The following is a 21,376-nucleotide window of genomic DNA, read 5'->3' as shown; positions in this document are numbered from 1 at the left end:
CCTGCACCTCCCCCACCCCTCCTCCCTCCCATTGGAGAAGCCCCCCTCGAAATTCCGGCTGAGGCCAGACTTTCCATCCCACCCACATCCCTCCTTCTATGACGTGGTGTCAGATTTTGTTTCAGGATTGCTGACGTGAAGCTCCTTGTGATAGGCACTATGTAAATGCACATTAATGTTCTGTCCAATGATGCACTGATGTCAGAGCTGTGGAAGTGTGAGGAGTGGGGGTGTTGGGAGGTGGTGTGTGTGTGTGTGTGTGCGTGCGTGTGTGTGTGTGTATGTGTGTGTGTGTATGTGTGTGTGTGCGTGTTCGTGTGTGTGTATGTGTGTGTGTGTGTGCGTGTGTGTGTGCATGTGTGTGTGCGCGTGTGTGTGTGTGCGTGCGTGTGCGTGTGTATGTGTATGCGTGTGTGTGTGTGTGGGTGCAGCCGTCCCTCCTGGTGATCTGGTGCTCTCTCACCACTGCTTGAACACAGATGGAGAAGGCTGTGAACTTCACACATACACCTCCCACCCCACACACACTCACAGACATAAACACCCGCAAACAGGCACACATGCACACATACACACCTATACGTACACAATCACATGCCCACATGCACATATACATACACCCACACAAGCAGACACACACATAGTCACACACATACAGACATGCACACACTTAGATACACACAGTCAAACACACACAAACGCGTACACACACACACACACACACACACACACACACACACACACACACAGAGTGGAGGGGTCTCTGGTTAAGCCATCAGTACAATCTGGCCACAGGAGCCGGGAGGGGGAGGCAGTGCTACAAACAGGAGTTGGGAAAAACTCCTGACATTAACGCCAATAAAGACATGGTGGGGAGTTTAATGATTCCCACAACCTTCACACCTTCTTCAGTTCCAAGTGAGAAGTGTTTAGAACCACAGCAGACAGCACTGGGCCAGCGGGCCTGGTTATACGTACTCTGTCTCATTCCTGGCTCTGGGCAGCTCTGTGGCTCTGGTTCCCAGCCCATCGAGTCTGTACTAGCTCAGTGTAGGAGCAACACAGCCAGCCCCACACCCTGCCCTCTCCCACACCCCCAACCATACTTCCCTCTCAAATACTCAACCCCACCACAGATTCCACTTCTACTAGTGCCCCTGACTCTGTCCACAACCCCAGCCACTCTAAACTTCAGGGGATCAATTTATCTCCATTCACCTTCTCTATACCCTTTATGGTTTAAGTACCTCCATCAAATCCCCTCACAACCTTAGAACATAGACCAGTACAGCACAGAACAGGACCTTCGGCCCACAATGTTGTGCCAACATAGCTAATCCTCCTACCTACAGAATGCCCATATCCCTCTATTTTCCTCTCATTCATGTGCCCATCCAAGTCCCTCTTGAAAGCCCCCAATGAATTTGCCTCCACCACCCTATCAGGCAACGCATTCCAGGCATCCACCACTCTCTCAGTAAAAAACATACCCCTCACGTCTGTTCTGAACCTACCCCCTCTCACCTTAAATGCACGCCCTCTGGTATTGGATTGCTCAATAATGGGAAAAAGATATTGCTTGTCCACCCTATCTATGCCCCTCATCATTTTATACTCCTCCAACAGATCACCCCTCAGCCTCTGCCGCTCCAGAGAAAAGAGCCCAAGTTTGTCCAGCCTCTCCTGATAGCACATGCCCTCTAATCCAGGCAGCATCCTAGTAAACCACCTCTGCACCCTCTCTAAAGCCTCGACATCCTTCCAATAGTGAGGTGACCAGAATTGCACGCAATACTCCAAATGCGGCCTAACCAGAGTACTATAGAGATGCATCATAATGTCTTGATTCAATTAATGAAAGCAAGCCTTAACCACCCTGTCTACCTGTGTAGCCACTTTCAATGAGTCATGGACTTGCACCCCAAGGTCTCTCTGCTCTTCAACACGGTTAAGAGTCTTGCCCTTGAGAGTGTACTGCCTCCTGACATGAGTCCTACCGAGGTGAACACCTCACATTTATCCGGGTTAAACTCCATCTGCCATTTCTCTGCCCACATCTTCAGCTGATCTATACCACGCTGTATCTGTCGGCAGTCTTCTACACTATTCACAACTCCACCAATCTTGGTATCGTCTGCAAACTTACTAACCCACCCATCAACATACTCATCCAGGTCATTTATGTACATCTCTGTTTCAAGGAGATGCATCCCAGCTTCTGTGGACTGTCCATTCATCACAGAGAAATGTCAGATGGAGTTTAGTCCGGGCAAGTATGAGGTGTTGGGACTTGGGAGGTCAAATGTAAGGGGAAAGTGTACAGTAAACAGCAGGACCCTAAAAAGCATTGATGTACAGAGGGATCTTGGGGTCCAAGTCCACAGCCCCCTGAAAGTGGCCACACAAGTAGACAGGGTGGTGAAGAAGGCGTTCAGCACGCTTGCCTTCATTGCTAGGGGCACAGAGTGTAAGAGTCAGGAAGTCACGTTGCAGTTGTACAAAACTTTGGTCAGGCCGCACTTGCAGTATTGTGTGCAGTTCTGGTCGCCCCATTACAGGAAGGTTCTGGGAAGGGTGCAGAAGAGGTTCACCAGGGTGCTGCCTGGATTAGAGGGTATGAGCTATAAGAAGAGGTTGGACAAACTTGGGTTGTTTTCTCTGGAGCGGCAGAGGCTGAGGGGAGACCTGATTGAAGTTTATAAGATTATGAGAGGCAGAGATAGAATAGATAGTCAGAGTCTGTTTCCCAGGGTGGAAATGTCAAATACTAGAGGGCAGGGGTTTAAGGTGAGGGGGGAACATTTAAAGGAGATGTGCGGGGCAGGTTTTTTACACAGAGAGTGGTGGGTGCCAGGAACGGGCTGCCAGGGGAGGTGGTGGAGGCAGATACAACAGCGAAGTTCAAGCGGCATTTCGACAGACACATGAACGGACAGGGATTAGAAGGATCATGTGCAGGCAGATGGGATTAGTTAGATTGGCATCATGGTTGGCACAGACATGGTGGGCCGAAGGGCCTGTTGCTGTGCTGTACTGTTCTATGTACTGACCCAACCATCTCTGCCATCCTGTGGGTGTGGATGTACACAGAGAGAGCCACCTAATTAACTGTGGGTCTTCGAGACAAAATGTACAGGCCTTTTCTGTGTTCTATGTTCTATGCACCAATTTTTTTTGACATTACACTGCTCCAGAACAACTTCACTGCCTGCGAGGAACCCTGGAGTGTTCTGAAAGATGGAAGGTGCTATAGAAATGCAGTTGGTATAAACCTGACAGGAACAGAATGAAATCTCCGTGTGCCAATGACCTTAACCCTCGGGTCCCGCCACCTGCTGCCCCTCCAGTGTGTCCCACTCAGGCAGAGCTGTGAAGGGAGGAGAGGTGGGACAGGGCTCCACCAATCAGCATCTCCCCTCCCTCCCTCCCCCCTCCCTGCCTTGTGCTTCCAGTTGGCGGAGGTCTGACCAGCGCAGGGAAGTTCTGCCTGGACGGCTCCCTACTTCGGAGGACCGGAGATCCCGCTAATGAGGAGAGCGGAGGCGACGGAGGACAGAGGGAAGGGGAGGATCCCACAGCACGAGCCCCAGGGAAGACCCCTGGCCTGGCTAACCTGCCTCTGACAGTCAGCACCGCAACAGTGATGGTTTCAATTTTAATGACTACAAGCAAGGCCTCAAAAAAGCGAAGAGATGTTTACCAGAGAGACACGCCATTAATAATTAAACAGTTTATGCCACAGGCAGTGTTTGGGTTGGGAAAAGAGATTTTTTGAAGGATATTTGGTGCACTGTGACCTACAAAGTTAGTACACACTGAATCATTGCTAAAAGACGGATGAGGCTTATTGGAGGAGTGTAGGCCAAACAGCAAAAATAAACGTCATTAATTAAAGGGCCGGCCTCCTGAAAGGCACTGAAGAGACGAGAGTGGAGGAGTCTTTTGAAAACTGATAAATAACTTATAAATATTAAGCTGTCTCCAGCTGGGAGAAGAGGGGTCTACACTGACATGGGTGAGCTGGGTTCCTAATGTTCCGATAGTTCCCGGCAGCGCCCTGGAATCAGGGACCAAAAATCCCCACTGGGATCCAAACCCGGGGAGAGATCTCTGGTGGATCAAAGAATCATACAGCACGGAAACAGACCCTTCAGCCCAACCGGTCCATGCCGACCAAGGTGCCCATCAAAGTTAGTCCCATTTGCCTGCATTTGGCCCATATTCCTCTAAACCTTTCCTATTTCCTATGCCCTGTTGCTCTGTGCCTGTGATGCTGCTGCAAGTAAGTTTTTCATTGCACCTGTACATACATGGACCTGTGCAGATAGCAATAAACTCGACCTAGACTTTGAGTCATGCACCTGTCCAAGTGCTTTTTAAATGTTGTTAGTGTACCTGCCTCAACCACTTCCTCTGGCAGCTCTTTCCATATATGGACCACTCTCTGTGTAAAATAATTGCCCCTCAGGTTCCTGTTAAGTCTTTCCCCTCTCACCCTAAACCTATGCCCTTTAGTTCTTGATTCCCCAACCCTGGGATAAAGACAGAGTCCATTCACCCTCATGATTTTATGCACCTCTATAAGATCACCTCTCAGCCTCCTACACTTCAAGGAATAAAGTCCTAGCCTACCCAACCCCTCCCTGTAATTCAGGCCCTCAAGTCCTGGCAACATCCTTGTAAATCTTCTCTGGACGGATGCAGGAGAATTGCACTCAGCTGCCATCTGTGTGCTTGACAGAGCAGCAGAGCCAAGTCCGACCGCCCACATTTTGTTTTGGGGTCCTCCTGTGCTTTGGTTGTAGAAGTTCTGGAGCTGAGGGGAGGGGAGAAGAACAGGCCCTCTGAAGCATGCAGGGAATCAAAGGATCCAGCAGACTCAGCCCCAACCATCCCAACAGAGGTCCACTCTCGAACGTGCTAGACTCCTGACCTTCTCCCTCTGTCACCTACATAGAACATAACAGCACGGTACAGGCACTTCGGCCCACGATATTGTGTCGACATTTTATCCTGCTCTAAGATCTATCTAACCCTTCCCTCCCACTTAGGCCCCCATTTCTCTATCATTCATGTGTCTATCTAAGAGTCTCTTAACTGTCCCTAATGTATCTGCCCCCACAACCTCTGCCGGCAGTGCATTCCATGCACCCACCAATCTCTGGGTAAAAAATTTACCCCTGCCATCCTCCTTATATCTTCCTTCAATCACCTTAAAATTATGTCCCCTCGTGTTAGTCACTTTCACCCTGGGAAAAAGTCTCTGACTGTCCACTTGATCTATACCTCTTATCATCTTGTACACCTCTACAATTCCACAATGCTTTAAGAATTTAATTTGGATAAGTGTTGCATTTAGGGAAGACAAATGAGGGTAGGACATTCACAGTGAACGGTAGGGCCCTGGGGTGTGTTGTAGAATAGAGGGACCTTGGAGTACAAGTACAGGGTTCCCTGAAAGTGGCGTCACAGGTAAACAGGGTGGTGAAGAAGGCGTTTGGCATGCTGGCCTTCATTGGTCAGGGCAGTGAGTAGAGAAGTTGGGATGTTATGTTGCAGTTGTACAAGATGTTGATGTGGCCGCATTTGGAATATTGTGTTCAGTTTTGGTCGCTCTGCTGTAGGAAAGATGCCATTAAGCTGGAAAGAGTGCAGAGGAGATTTACGAGGATGTTGCCGGGACTCGAAGGAGATATGGAGAGAGGTTGAGCAAGCTGGGACTTTTTCATTGGAGCATAGGAGAGTGAGGGGTGACCTTACAAGGTGTATAAAATCATGAGGGGCACAGACAGGGTGAAGGCACTCAGTCTTTTTCCCACTGTTGGGGAATCAAGAACTGGAGGGCATAGGTTTAAGGTGAGAGGGGAAAGATTTAATAGGAGTCCGAGGGGCAACTTTTTCACCCAGATGGTGCTCCACATATGGAACGAGCTGCCGTGCTGTGTGACTCTGTAGTTCTTCATACCTCTAATTCCAGCCCCTTGCCCATCCCTGACTCCCATCACCCCACCATTGATGCTTGTACTTTGGCAGACTAGACCCCCGGAATCCCTCCCTACACCTCTCCAGCTGCCACTCTACCTGTCAGATGATCCTTCGCCTCCCTCCATGGTCGTCCTCCCTCATGCGATGGGGACGGAGAGGCTCAGGAAGAGAACTCCAGAGTTTAGGATCCACACAGTAGCAGACGTGTGGGCCAAAGGGGAGCGATCAGCCAGTGGGTTAAGAAAGAAGGGGCAAAGGAGGGGGTCACAGAGACGGGGAGGGGTGTAGGGGCCAGAGGGGGTTACAGAGACAGGGAGGGTGTAGGGGCCAGAGGGGGTTACAGAGACAGGGAGGGTGTAGGGGCCGGAGGGGGTCACAGAGACGGGGAGGGGTGTAGGGGCCAGAGGGGGTTACAGAGACAGGGAGGGTGTAGGGGCTGAAGGGGGTTACAGAGACAGGGAGGGTGTAGGGGCTGAAGGGGGTTACAGAGACAGGGAGGGTGTAGGGGCTGGAGGGGGTTACAGAGACAGGGAGGGTGTAGGGGCTGGAGGGGGTTACAGAGACAGGGAGGGTGTAGGAGCTGAAGGGGGTTACAGAGACAGGGAGGGTGTAGGGGCTGAAGGGGGTTACAGAGACAGGGAGGGTGTAGGGGCTGAAGGGGGTTACAGAGACAGGGAGGGTGTAGGGGCTGGAGGGGGTTACAGAGACAGGGAGGGTGTAGGGGCTGGAGGGGGTTACAGAGACAGGGAGGGTGTAGGAGCTGAAGGGGGTTACAGAGATAGGGAGGGTGTAGGAGCTGAAGGGGGTTACAGAGATAGGGAGGGTGTAGGGGCTGGAGGGGGTTACAGAGATAGGGAGGGTGTAGGAGCTGAAGGGGGTTACAGAGACAGGGAGGGTGTAGGGGCTGGAGGGGGTTACAGAGATAGGGAGGAGTGTAGGAGCTGGTGGGTGTTACAGAGACAAGAAGGAGTTGGAATGGGCAGGGATGTGCCAACGCTGGGTTAGTGGGGATCTGCTGTGACCAGGTGTTGTCAGGTTTTAATTTTACATCTGTTCAGAACCAAGAGCAAGTCATGGTGACTGTCTGTAATGGACCTGCTTGGCCACAAGTGGATTCAGTGCAGTTCTGGGCGCCACACTTTGGCACCGATGTAAATGCTTTGGGAAGGGATCGGATGAGGTTCCAGTGACAGAACACAATGTAGAACAGGAAAAGGTGCCAGTAGTAGTCAGTAATGTTCTTCAAGCAGGAAATAGGGTTCATAATTTGGGGTTGAATCAACGTACAGACATACAGAACAGTAGCAGGCAGAGACAATTCAGAGACATTGATTGAAGAATTTTCCGATGGGTTGCATCCCCCTCTTTCCATTCCCCAAAGCCTTTTCTCGTCAAGTTGTTTCCAATTCCCTTCAGCACCTTCCTGGTGAATCTGCCCCTGCCCCCACCCTCTCAGCGAGGTGGTCCCAGATGGTGACATGTTGAACCGCCCTCCCCTCTGAAGGGAGGCATTGCTGAGAAGCCCCAGCGATGTGTTGGCCACAGGTCAGCACAGCTCTGCTGCCCCCACCGGTGCTCCGAGACACCAGTCAGGGACGACTGCAGGGAAAGGTCCCACAACGTCATCTGTGGAAGCAGAAGGAGGCCATTTGGCCCCTCGTGCCTGCTCGGTCGTGGAGCCACTGAGTGTTTGCCGTTCATGTTGCTCTTGCCCCAGGATCTAGCCCCCTCTGTCCGTGCTCCTGTGGTCTGGGTCATTGTGTCGCACAGTCCTGCGGCCCACCACAGCTATACTGACCCTTTTATCCATCTACACTCATCCCAATTGCCCCCAATAGGACCATATCCTTCTATGCCCATCTAAATGTCTCTTAAATGTAGGGATTGTATCATATTCCCACCACCTCCCCTGGCAGCATGTTCCAGATATCACCCAACACGCAAAAAGTGCTGGAGGAACTCAGCGGGTCAGGCAGCATCCGTGGAGGGAAGTGAACAGTCGACGTTTCGGGTCAAGACCCTTCATCAGGACATTGAGTCATTGAGTGACAGTGAATGACATTGAGTCCTGACGAAGGGTCTCGGCCTGAAACATCGACTGTTCGTTTCCCTCCATAGATGCTGCCTGACCTGCTGAGTTCTCCAGCACTTTGTGTGTTGCTCCTGATTTCCAGCATCTGTCATGTCCCCTGTGCCTCCAGATAACAACCACTCTCTGTGCAAAAACTTTCCCCTTAAATCCTCTTGGAATCTTCCACCTCTCACCTTAAACCTGCGCCCTCTTGCGGTCACAGGGAGAACGTGAACGTGCAAACTCCACACAGACAGCGCCGGAGGTCAGGATCGATCTGGGGTCACGGGAGCTGTGAGGCAGCGGCAGTATTAAATGTGCCACTGTACCGCACACGCGTGTGTGTGTGTGTGTGTGTGTGTGTGTGTGTGTGTGTGTGTGTGTGTGAGAGTGTGTGTGGGATGGTGTATCTGTGTGTGTGTGTGTGTGTGTGTGTGTGTGTGTGTGTGCGCAAGTATCTGAGTGAGAAAGAATGTATGAGAGTGTGTGTATGAATGTGAGTGTGTGTGTGCATCTGTGTATGTGAGTGTGTATGTGAGTGTGTATGTGAGTGTGTGCGAGTGTGAGTTTGTGTGTGAAAGCGAGTGTGTGTCTGTGCATTTGCATGAGAACGTCTGTGTGTGTAAATGTGTGTATGTGTGTGTGAATGTGTGTCTATGTGTGTGTCTTTGTGAAAGTATGTCATAGAGTCATAGAGCACTACAGCGCTGAAACAGGCCCTTTGGCCCGTCCAGTCCATGCCGACCTGGTTTTCTGCCTAGTCCCATCTACCTGCACCCAAACCACATCCCTCCAAACCCCTCCCATCCACCTACCTCTCCAAACCTCTCTTATATGTTACAATTGAACCCGCATCCACCACTTCCGCTGGCAGCTCGTTCCACACTCGCACCACCCTCTGAGTGAAGAAGTTCCCCCTCAGATTCCCCTTAAATATTTCACCTTTCACCCTAAACCTATGACCTCTCGTTCTAGTCTCAGCCAACCTGAGAGGAAAATCCTGCATGCATTCACCCTATCTATACCCCTCATAATTTTGTATACCTCAGTAAGATCTCCCCTCATTCTCCTGCGCTCCAGGGTCAATAAAATCCTAACCTATTCAACCTTTCCCTATAACTCAGGTCAAGTCCCGGCAACAACTGTGTAAATTTTCTCTGCACTTTCAAGCTTATTGATATCTTTCCTGTAGGTAGGTGACCAGAACTGCACACAACACTCTAAATTCAGCCTCACCAACGTTTTATACAACTTCAACATAACATCCCAACTCTTGTACTCAGTGCCCTGATTTATGAAGGCCAAGGTGCCAAAAGCTCTCTTTACGACCCTAACTACCTGTGATGACACTTTCAAGGAATTATGGATCTGTATTCCCAGGTCCCTTTGTTTTACCGCACACCTCAGTGCCCTACCATTGAGTGTGTAAGTCTTACCCTGGTTTGTCCTCCCAAAGTGCATCACCTCACACGTGTCTGCATTAAATTCCATCTGCCATTTTTCAGCCCATTTTCGCAGCTGGTCCAGATCACTCTGCAAGCTTTGATAGCCTTCCTCGCTGTCCACTACACCCCCAGTCTTGGTGTCATCTGCAAATTTGCTGATCCAGTTTACCACATTATCATCCAAACAATTAATATAGATGATAAACAACAACGGGCCCGGCACCAATCCCTGCGGCACACCACTAGTCACAGGCCTCCAGTCAGAGAGACAACCATCTGCTACCACTCTCTGGCTTCTCCCGTGAAGCCAATGTTGAATCCAATTGACTACTTCATCCTGAATGCCAAGCGACTTAACTTTCTGGAGCAGCATCTCATGTGGGATTTTGTCAAAGGCCTTGCTAAAGTCCAAGTAGACAATGTCCACAGCCTTCCCTTGATCAACCTTCCTGGTAACCTCCTTGAAAAACTCTGTTAGATTGGTTAGACATGACCTACCACACACAAAGCCATGTTGACTATCCCTAATCAGGCCCTGTCTATCCAAATAATTATATATCCTGTCCCTCAGAATACCTTCCAACAATTTACCACAACTGACATCAGGCCCACTGGCCTATAATTTCCTGGCTTATTCTTAGAGCCTTTCTTAAACAACGGAACAACATTAGCTCTCCTCCAGTCCTCCGGCACCTCACCCGTGGCTAAGGACGTTCTGAATATTTCCACCAGGGCCCCTGCAATTCCTGCACTAGCCTCCCACAAGGTCCGAGGGACACCTCGTCAGGCCCTGGGGTTTTATCCACCTACAAGGCAGCCAGCACCTCCTCCTCCATAATCCGGATACAGTCCGTGAGCTCAGTACTCTTGTTCCTCAGTTCTATAGTCTCTGCGTCTGTCTCCCGAGTAAACGCAGATGCAAAAAATCCATTTAAAATCTCCCCCATCTCTTTCGGCTCCACGCATAGATGACCACGCTGATCTTAAGGAGGACCAATTTTGTCCCTTGCTACCCTTTTGCTCTTAATATAGCTATAGAAACCCTTGGGATTCTCTTTCACCTTGTCTGCCTGAGCAACCTCCTGTCCTCTTTTTGCCCTCCTGATTTCTCTTTTTAGTGTTCTTTTGCATCTCTTATACTCCTCAAGCGCCTCATTTGATCCTAACTGCCTGTACCTGATATGCACCTCCTTTTTCTTTACCAGGGCCTCAATATCCCTCAATAACCAAGGTTCCCTAAACCTGTTAGCCTTGCCTTTTATCCTAACAGGAACATACAGATTCTGTACTCTCAATATTTCACTTCTGAAAGCCTCCCACTTACCAAGCATCTCTTTGCCAGAAAATCTATCCCAATCCATACCTGCCAGATCCCTTCTGATGCCATCAAAATTGGCCTTCCTCCTGCTGAGAATCTTAACCCTAGGACCAGTCCTATCCTTCTCCGTAATTATCTTGAAACTAATGGAATTATGATCACTAGATCCAAAGTGTTCCTCTACAAACACTTCTGTCAACTGCCCTGTCTTGTTCCCAAAGGGGAGATCCAGTATTGCATTCTCTCTAGTTGGGACCTCTATATATTGATTGAGGAAACTTTCCTGTACACATTTGATAAACTCGATCCCATCCAGTCCTTTTACAGTATGGGAGTCCCAGTCAATATGTGGAAAGTTAAAATCACCTACTATCACAACTTTATATTTCCTGCAAGTCTGCTATCTACAAATTTGCTCCTCTAAATCCCGCTGACTATTGGGAGGTCTATAATATGGTCCCATTAAAGTGGTCGTCCCTTTCTTATTCCTCAGTTCCACCCAAGTTGCCTCAGTAGACGAGCCCTCCAGTTTGTCCTCTCTGAGCACTGCCGTGACATTTTCCCTGATGAGTAAAGCCACCCCTCCCCCTTTATTACCTCTCTCTGTGTCATGTCTAAAACATCACAACCCCAGAACACTGAGCTGCCAGTCCTGCCCCTCCTGCAACCAAGTCTCACTGATGGCTACAACATCATAATTCCACACATGGATCCACGTGTAAGTTCATCTGCCTTACCTACAACAGTCCTTGCATTGAAATAGGCACAACTCACATTAGTCCCACCACACTCAACCTTTCAGTTTCCATCTTTGCTTGTAGTCTTAACATCTACTTTCCCCACAGCCTCTCCACCTGCTGCCCTGCCACTCTGGTTCCCACCCTCCAGCAACTCCAGTTTAAACCAACCCCCACCCCCGAGCCCAAGCAGCACTAGGAAACCTTGCCGCAAGGATATTGGTCCCCCTCCAGTTCAGGTGCAAACCATCCCGTTTGTACAGATCCCACCTGCCCTGGAAGAGAGCCCAATGATCCAAAAATCTGAAGCCTCCCACACTATCTGCTGAGCCATGTGTTAAACTGCACCATCTTCCTATGTCTTGCCTCACTAGCACGTGGTACAGGTATCAATCCTGAGATCACCACCCTGGAGGTCCTGTCTTTTAACCTAGCTCCCTGAACTCACTTTGCAGGACCTCAGCACCCTTCCTGCCTCTGTCACTGGTACCAACGTGTGCTACGACCTCTGGCTGCTCCCCCTCCCTCTAAAGAATGCTATGGACTCGATCCGAGACATCTCTGACCCTGGCACCTGGGAGGCAACATACCATCTGAGAGTCTCGTTCTTGTCCACAGAACCTCCTGTCTGCTCCCCTAACCAATGAATCCCTATCACCACCACTTGCCTCTTCTCCCCCCTTCCCTTCTGAGCCAAAGAGCCAGACTACCCAAGACCTGACTGCTGTGGCTTTTCCCTGGTAGGTCGTCCTCCCCAACAGTATCTAAAACAATATACTTGTTATTGAGGGGAAATGGCCACAGGGGTACCCTGCACTGACTGCCTACTCTCTTTCCCACTCGTGACAGTCACTCAGCTAGCTGCCTCCTGCAACTTAGGTGTGACTTCTCCCTGTAACTCTCCTGTCTATCAACCCCTCAGTCTCCTGAATTATCCGAAGGTCATCCAGCTCCAGCTCCAGCTCCAGTTCCCTAACACGATCAGTAAGGAGCTGCAGCTGGATGCACTTCCCTCAGGTGCAGTCATCAGGGACACTGGAAGTCTCTCTGACTTCCTATTGTTATGCAAGAGGAGCACACCACTGCACTGGGTGTCATCCCCACTGCTCTACCTTGTGCAATAGTAGAGAGAGAGAACTTAACAGAACCTCGCCTTAGTCTCCACCTTTTCACGCCGTGTGTGTGTGTGTGTGTCTATGTATGTTTATATGTGAATGCAAGTGTGTGTATGTTTATGTGTGTCTGTGTGTGCTTTGTGTGTCTGTGTGTGTGTGAGCATATATGTGTGAGCATGTGTGTGTGTCTATGTATGTATGTGAGTGTGTGTGTGTCTGTGTGTGAGTGTGTGTGTGTGAGTGTGTGTGTGTGTGTGTATGTGTGTGAGTGTGAGTGTGTGTGTGTCTGTGTGTGGGTGTGTGTTTGTGTGTGTGTGAGTGTGTGTGTGGGTGTGTGTTTGTGTGTGTGTGTGGGTGTGTGTGTATGTGTGTGAGTGTGTGTGAGTGTGTGTGTGTGTGAGTGTGAGTGTGTGTGAGTGTGTGTGAGTGTGTGTGTGTCTGTGTGTATGTGTGTGTGTGAGTGGGTGTGTGTGTGTGTGTGTGTGTGTGTGTGTGTGTGTGTGTGTGTGTGTGTGTGTGTGTGTGTGTGTGTGTGTGTGTGTGTGTGTGCGCGCGTGTATTCCCGTGTGCACTTTATGTGAACACATCCTCTCCTCCGGATCCATCAGCCTCTTCCCCTCTCTTGTCTTTCCAGCCTTTGTCCAGGCGAACAAGTTGCAGCAACACATCTTCTCTGCCCACGGACAGGAAGACAAGATCTACGACTGCTCACAGTGCCCACAGAAATTCTTCTTCCAAACAGAGTTGCAGGTAAGCGCCTCTAACTGTGCTCCATTGTGCTTCACCCGTGACAGTGCTGGCATGGAACCTCCATCCCTCCTCTCGCATCAGCACCATCCTCCGGTCAACTTGACCCAGAGTCTTTGCTAGATCCCAGGACGTGTTACAAGAATGGGAGAGTTCAATCAACCCTACAAGCCTATATTATGTTTCCACAAGATTAATGTTGACTTTCAAACCATCTCCTTTTACCCACCTTGGATAAAACACCTCACTAATGTTGGGTTGGAGATCTCAGGTTTAAAACGACCGTCACTGCTTTTTGTGGCAATAGGTTCAGTTCTGCGATCATTGTTTGTGTGAGGACTTTTCCTAATTTCTTTCCTGTGCGCCCCATTTCTGACTGTGAGGTTCTGTCCTCTCACCAGAGAGAAATGATTCTCTCTGTACGCTCCACCAGTTCCCTGCAAAGGCACCGAACATCAGACATTCCAGAGAGTCGTCAATGGGGAAGCAAGCACATTGCCCCCAGTAACTCTCCTTCACACAGAGAGAGCTATGAGCCTGCCTCCTTTCCCTGCTCACTGCATAGAGTCACACAGCATGGAAACAGGGCCTTCATCCCAACTGGTCCATGCCAACTGAGATTCCCATCTAAACTAGTCCCACTTGCCCGCATTTGGCCCACATCACTCTAAACCTTTCCTATCCATGTACCTGTCCAAATGTCTTTTAAACGTTGTTAATGTACCTGCCTCAACCACTTCCTCTGGCAGCTCGTTCCATATACTCACCACCCTCTGGGTGAAAAATTTGCCCCTCAGGTTCCTATTAAATCTCTCCCTTCTCACCCTAAACCTATACCCTTGAGTTCTTGATTCACCAACCCTGGGAAAAAGACTGTGCGCATTGACTGTAGCTCTGCCCCTCGTGGTTTTATACACCTCAAAAAGGTCACCTCTCAGTCTCCTACACTCCAGTAAGAACAGCTCCAACCTGCTCAATCTCTCTCCATAACTCAGTCCCTCGAGTCCTGGCAACATCCTCGTAAATCTCCTCCACACTCTGGGAGACGAGGAGTCAGGCCTGGCCTTTGCCTTTGAGGGGGAAGTGGACAGTCGACAGTTGGGATTGGGATCCTTCATCTGGAATGTTGTCCGGCCTTTCATTCCACGAAGATCTCTGGGTCTTCTCCATCCAGCCTCTTCCCCATCCCCGATTCCCATTGACCGCCATTGGCAGCCGAGCCTTCAGCTACCTGGGTCCCGAGCTCTGTGACTCCCTACCCCGAAACCTCTGCATTTCTCTCTTACAGTTTTGTGGTCCCCACGTGCCTTTGTTAAAATTCTAGGTGATTTAATTAACTGAATTTAATGCAACGGTGGGTTTTGAACTCATGGGTTTTGGGTTAGTAGTCTGGCCCTCTGGATTATTAGTCTGGTAGATCTAGTGGCACACACGTCAACAGAGGCACTGAGTACCAGAAACATGAAGAGGTGGTATTGGTTTATTATTGTCACATGTAACGAGATACAGTGAAAAGGTTTTGCTTGCGTGCCATCCAGACAGATCATTCCATACATAAGTACATCGAGGTAGTAAAAAGAAACACAGAATGCAGAATAAAGTGTTGCAGATACAGAGAAAGTGCAGTGCAGGCAGACAATAAGGTGCAAGGCCATAACGAGGTAGATTGTGAGGTCAAGAGTCCATCTAATCATACTAGGGGACAGTTCAATAGTCTTATAACAGCGGGATAGAAGCTGTCCTTGGTTCGTGCTTCCAGGCTTTTGTATCTTCTGCCCGATGGGAGAGGGGAGAAGAGAGAATGTCCAGGGTGGGTGGGGTCTTTGATTATGTTGGCTGCTTTACTAAGGCAGCAAGAAGTGCAGACAGAGTCCATGGAGGGGAGGCTGGTTTCCATGATACGCTGGGATGTGTCCACAACTGTCTGCAGTTTCTTGCGGTCATGGGCAGAGCAGTTGCCGTACCAAGCCGTGATGTATCCGGATGCATCCGGATAGGATGCTTTTTATGGTGCATCTGTAAAAATTGGTGAAGGTCATCGGAGACATGCCGAATTTCTTTAGCCTCCTGGGGAACTAGGGGCGCTGGTGAGCTTCCTTGGCCGTGGTGTTCATGTGGCTGGACCAGGACAAATTGTTGGTGATAGGTACACCTAGGAATTTGTAGCTCTGAACTTACAGAGCGTGGAGGGTTCCACAATGTCTTGTGCAGCTCACTGGCCACTGGCTCACTGGCAACTGGCCCACTGGTCTCCCAGAGGAGCCCACTGAAGGGTGGCTTCTGGCTCTTCAGAGTTGCCAGTGGTGTGGGTGAAGTCAGAGGGAGTGGCAGACTGCCTCTTCCAGAATTTCATTCCTTGGAGGTACTGCTGGACACCAGAAAGGTGTTGTCCAAGGAGGCAGTTCCAGAGCTCAGAGCCTCCAAGTGGTACGCCATCCTGACTCGGAAACATATTGCTGTTCCATCATCGTCACTAAGTCTGCAACTCCCTCCCTCAGGCTGGGACAGTGTCAGAACTAGTAGAGCCTCTGCCTCACAGCTCCAGTGGCCCCAGATCGATCCTGACCTAGGGCGCTGTCTGTGTGGAGTTTGCACTTTCCCCCGTGATCGCGTGGGTTTCCACCGGGTGCTCCGGCTTCCTCCCACATCCCAAAGACGTGATTGGCCACTGGAAATTGCCCCAAGTGTCTCAGTGGGTGGTGTAATCTGGGGGGAGTGGATGGGAATGTGGGAAGAATAAAATGGGATCGGTGTAGGATTGGTGTAAATGGGTGATTGATGGTCGGCACAGACTCGATGGGCTGAAGGGCCTGTTATTGTGCAGGATGATTCTATGACTAAAACAACATTTAAAAGGCACTTGGACAGGCATATGGATAAGAAAGGTTCAGAGGGATACGGGCCAAATATGGGCAAATGGGACTAGTTTAGATGGGCATCTTGGTCAGCATGGACCTGTTGGGCCGAAGGGCCTGTTTCTGTGCTGTGTGACTCTGTGACTCCATGACCATGATTAAGAGCACTGTGGGAGCACCTTCACCAGGAGGACTGCAACAGTTCGAGAAGACGGCTCACCCCCCACCTTCTCAGCAGTTAGGGATGGTCGATAAATGCCAGCGGCTCCGAGGTCATGAAAATAAAAAGGCCAAAGGTGAAGCCGTGAAAACCAGAAGGATGAGCGGGAGGCTGGAGCTGGAGGGGAACAGAATGAGGGCAGAGTGGTCGGGACTGGAAGGGGCAAAAGCCTACTGAGGGGACAAGGTTGAGGATACAGCTGGCAACGTACCTTCAGAAACACATTCCACTGATGTACGAGCTGAAAGCTGGCAGGGGTTATTGTGCCTGTGAGAATGTTTTTGAAATCGTTGCAGCCTAATCAATTCCGCAATTCTGTTTTTAAGCGTTTGGATTTTAGGGGAGTGAGCTGTCGTGGGGGTGGGGGGGGTGTGAGGGGAGCTGCTTGCATTGTCGTGATGTGTAGCATTTATCAAACTGGAGGTAGAAGGTAGCAGCACCAGATAATTCATACCGTGGGATGGGTAATCCCGCAGAGAATGATATTTACAATCCTCGGAGTGCAGAGGGAGGCGAAAAGATGCATCAAGACACGTTAGACCACAGCTTCTTTCACGTCTCAGGGCTGGGAGATTAGAGCAGAGAACAGCAGCAGGGAAATAATGCAATTGCAAACACATCGGGAAACAGAGACGGGACGTCCATCACTTCAGGAGACTTCTTCGTAAAGCCCGATCTTTTCTCCTCAGTTATTTGAGGTGTAATTATAGAGGGTGATTAACAGTGCTGTGTTGGGCTGGAGCCAGTGGCTGCAGTGTTTTCTCCCGGCTCAAGGGATAGTGAGCTTCCTGTCCGCAGCCTGGGGACATCACGCAGGCTGATTCTGCCCCGTACGGTACTGAGGGAGGGTCACACTGTGTGACGTACAGTACTGAGGGAGTGTCACACTGTGGGAGGGGTGGTACTGAGGGAGGGTCACACTGTGTGACGTACAGTACTGAGGGAGGGTCACTGTGGGAGGGGCAGTACTGAGGGAGGGTCACACTATGGGAGGGGCAGTACTGAGGGAGTCCTCCCGCTGTACATCGGGGACCTGGGGTGGAGGGTGTTGCACCGGGCCATGCCGTGCAACCGATTCTTGAGCCGGTTCACCAACACCCCGGCCGCCCGTCACTTCTGCGGCCGGGAGGAGACGGTGTACCACGCGTACGCGGAGTGCGAGAGGTTGCAGCCCCTCTTCGAGTATCTGCGGGGGCTGCTGCTGAAGTTCTGGTTGCACTTCAGCCCGGCGCTGTTGGTCTACGGGCACCCGGTGCGGCGCGGGGAGGGGCGCGCGGCGGATCTCCTGGTGGGTCTCCTGCTGGGCCTGGCCGAGCTGGCCATCCACGGGACGCATCGGCGGGCGGCCGAGGGTCCCGGCAGGTCGGCCTGCCTGCCCGTCTTCCGCGCTTATGTGCATGCGCGGGTGCGTTTAGAGAGGGAGCATGCGGTTTCCGCAGGCACCCTAGCCGAGTTCCACGCTCGGTGGGCCCCTCAGGGGATCGCGTGTGTCGTGGACGGTACGAACGCGATTCTTATTTGAAGTGTCGCGTTAACGGGTGTAGCGTCGCGTGTGTGTTTCGTTAGGATTAGTTGCATTCTCTATCATAGTATGTCGTTGCGTAGTTTCTTCTTTTCTGTATTAGATGTCGTGTATTGACACTGGTTGTCTTTTGTAGTGCTTTTAGCGAATAAACGTTTATTATTAAACAAAAGGGGCAGTACTGAGGGAGGGTCACACTGTCGCACGTACGGTACTGAGGGAGGGTCACACTGTGTAATGTACGGTAGTGAGGGAGTCACACCGTTGGACGTACAGTATTGAGGGAGTGGACAAATGGGACTAACTTTGATGAGCATCTTGCTCAGCGTGGACCAGTTGTGGCGATGGACCTGTTTCCATGCCGCATGACTCTATGACTCTTACCTCGTTGATCCAGTGGAGATCTCTTGCCAGGTTTGGAACCCAACAGGGGTGTTTGATCCCTGATTCCAGGAAGCTGCAGGGTTAGATAGTGAATGTCCTCACAATTAGACAGCACAGGAATAGACCAGACAGGATCTCAGGGCATTCTATACAGGGCTGAGGGACAGAAACCACAGGGTGTCAATGCCATAAGACCATAAGATACACTGTCACATCAGAGTGGGAATAAACAGGTCCTTTTCTGAGTGCCAGGTGGGAGACCACAGTGGTCAGTGCTGGGAGCTCAGTTATTCATGATATATATCAATGATTTTGAAGAGGGAATTAACTGGAACATCTTCAAGATCGTGGATGAATCAAAGCTCAGTGGGAGGATGAGCCCTGAGGGGGATACAGACAAGCTCCATGCTTATTTGGACAGATTCAGCATCATGTGAGGTTATGCACTGACGACAGGGCTTTGGTGAGATCATACCTCGAGTAATGTGTGCAGCTTTGATCTCCTTACCTGAGGAGGGATGCCCTTGCTGCTGAGGGAAAGTTCCTGGGCCTATTGAAAAATTGGCCCATGAAGAGAGACAGGCCTACATTCACTGCAGCTTAGACGAGTGAGGGAGAACCTCATGGAAATTTGACGGCACTGGGCAAACCAGATGGTCCTAATGGTGGGGAGACCAGGACCAGGTCCGGGGTCTAAGGTAAGCCACCAAAAACTGAGATGAGGAGAAATTTCTTCCCCTGGACAGCGGTGAACCTGTGGAATTCTCTCTCTAACCGATGTAATTGATGCCAAATCATTACATTTATTCAAGAGCAAAGGATAGTACTGATGGCTAAAGGGGTCAGGGGAGAAAGGGGATTGAATTTGGCAATGATCATATAGAATGGTGAGGCTGGCTTGAAAGGCCGAATGGCCTATTCTTACTTTCTGTGCCTCTAAGTATAGATAACACAGGGCCCCAGCAACAGATAACACAGGGCCCCAGCAACAGATAACACAGGGCCCAGCAACAGATAACACAGGCCCCAGCAACAGATAACACAGGGCCCAGCAACAGATAACACAGGACCCAGCAACAGATAACACAGGCCCCAGCAACAGATAACACAGGGCCCAGCAACAGATAACACAGGCCCCAGCAACAGATAACACAGGACCCAGCAACAGATAACACAGGCCCCAGCAACAGATAACACAGGCCCCAGCAACAGATAACACAGGGCCCAGCAACAGATAACACAGGGCCCAGCAACAGATAACACAGGGCCCCAGCAACAGATAACACAGGCCCCAGCAACAGATAACACAGGCCCCAGCAACAGATAACACAGGGCCCAGCAACAGATAACATAGGGCCAAGCAACAGACAACACAGGGCCCAGCAACAGACAACACAGGGCCCCAGCAACAGATAACGCAGGCCCCGGCAACAGATAACACAGGGCCCCAGCAACAAATAACATAGGGCCCAGCAACAAATAACACAGGGCCAAGCAACAGATAACACAGGGCCCAGCAACAAATAACACAGGGCCTCAGTGTCGTAATGATAATCCAGGACGACAGAGACACGAGCTGCTGCATCTGTGTGCAGCCACCTTTATTCTGCTCCCCCTGACTGCCCGTGCTGGTAAACCAGCACCGAGGTGGAAAAACACGCTGAACGGCACAACTCAGTGTAGGAGACAACACGGAGTGTCTGGGGACAACACCCCACAGCGTCAGGCTTAGATAACACTCAGCCTCAAGATTAGACAGTGTGGGGCTTCAGGAATGGAGAATGTCAGGTGCGGGGCACACAGTGGATCAGCTAAACAGTGGCAGGAAGAGGGAAAAGAGAGCCACAGTGTTGGGCAACACAGGACCACGGGCAGGGATAACACAGGACCACAGGGTTGGACAACACAGGACCACAGGCAGGGATAACACAGGACCACAGGGTTGGACAACACGGGACCACGGGCAGGGATAACACAGGACCACAGGGTTGGACAACACAGGACCACGGGCAGGGATAACACAGGACCACAGGGTTGGACAATACGGGACCACGGGCAGGGATAACACGGGACCACAGGGTTGGACAACACGGGACCACGGGCAGGGATAACATGGGACCATGGGCAGGGAGAACACGGGACCACGGGCAGGGATAACATGGGACCATGGGCAGGGACACAGGACCTGGGTGTAATAGCCTTACACAGGGAAGGGACAGACGTAGACTCATTCACCAGGTGCAGCCATCTTCACTTCCCCAGCCCCTGGCTCCCCCCCACTGGAAACCCAGCTCCAGGAGCCCAAGAAAGACAGATAAACCTATAGCACCACTTGGTGTTCCACATTGAGGATTGGACAATACGGGGCACCTCATTGGACAACACAGGGTACATCATTGGACAACACAGGGCATGTGATTGGACATCATATGACACATCATTGGACAACACAAGGCCAGAGGATCAGAGAACTCGGATCCTCAGGACTGGACAACGGCGCCTCAGGAAAAGATTTAAAAAATGGTCGGTGGAATAGAGAACACGGGCCTCAAGTACAGATAACAAAAGCAAACACAGATGGACTGGACAGGGTCTCAACGTTAGACAACACAGAGCAGGAACAGAACACACGGGCTCTCCATGTGCTGGCCTGTGTTGTAGTAATACAAGAAGGGACATTTTGGTTTTCCCTCCAGACTTCCACTGCTGGTTAAACCAACACTACGGCAGCCCAATGCAGACAAACGTGATGAAAGTCCCACTCAATGTACCACACGAGGGAATAGACTGTACCAAGCTTTGAATATAAAGACAAAAGGGCCTTAGAACTGGCAGCACAGGGGCTCCAGTTTAGAGCCTCACAACAGACAGTACAAATCTTCAGGAATGGACAATACTGGGTCTCGGGAGTAGATATAGCCCCAGGAATAAAGAAAAGAGGGCCTCAAAAGTGGACAACATGAGGCCAGAGCTATCA

At 50.7% G+C, this 21,376-nt stretch overlaps 1 protein-coding gene across 8 annotated transcripts in view; it reads left to right on the top strand.

Annotated features, from left to right (window-relative positions):
• The window catches only part of LOC127574546 (zinc finger protein 521), a 491,122-nt gene that overhangs the window by 414,271 nt on the left and 55,475 nt on the right, over positions 1-21,376 (top strand). For all 8 annotated transcript variants that reach the window (XM_052023609.1, XM_052023605.1, XM_052023603.1 and 5 more), the window contains one exon: positions 13,306-13,421. In XM_052023609.1, the coding sequence (XP_051879569.1) occupies positions 13,306-13,421 (116 nt within the window). The remainder of the gene's footprint in view (positions 1-13,305; positions 13,422-21,376) is intronic.

This window comes from Pristis pectinata, chromosome 9, assembly GCF_009764475.1.
Source record: "Pristis pectinata isolate sPriPec2 chromosome 9, sPriPec2.1.pri, whole genome shotgun sequence".
Lineage (NCBI taxonomy): Eukaryota > Metazoa > Chordata > Chondrichthyes > Rhinopristiformes > Pristidae > Pristis > Pristis pectinata.
Note: the sequence above shows the minus strand (reverse complement) of the source record. Positions and strands in the feature narration are given on the sequence as shown.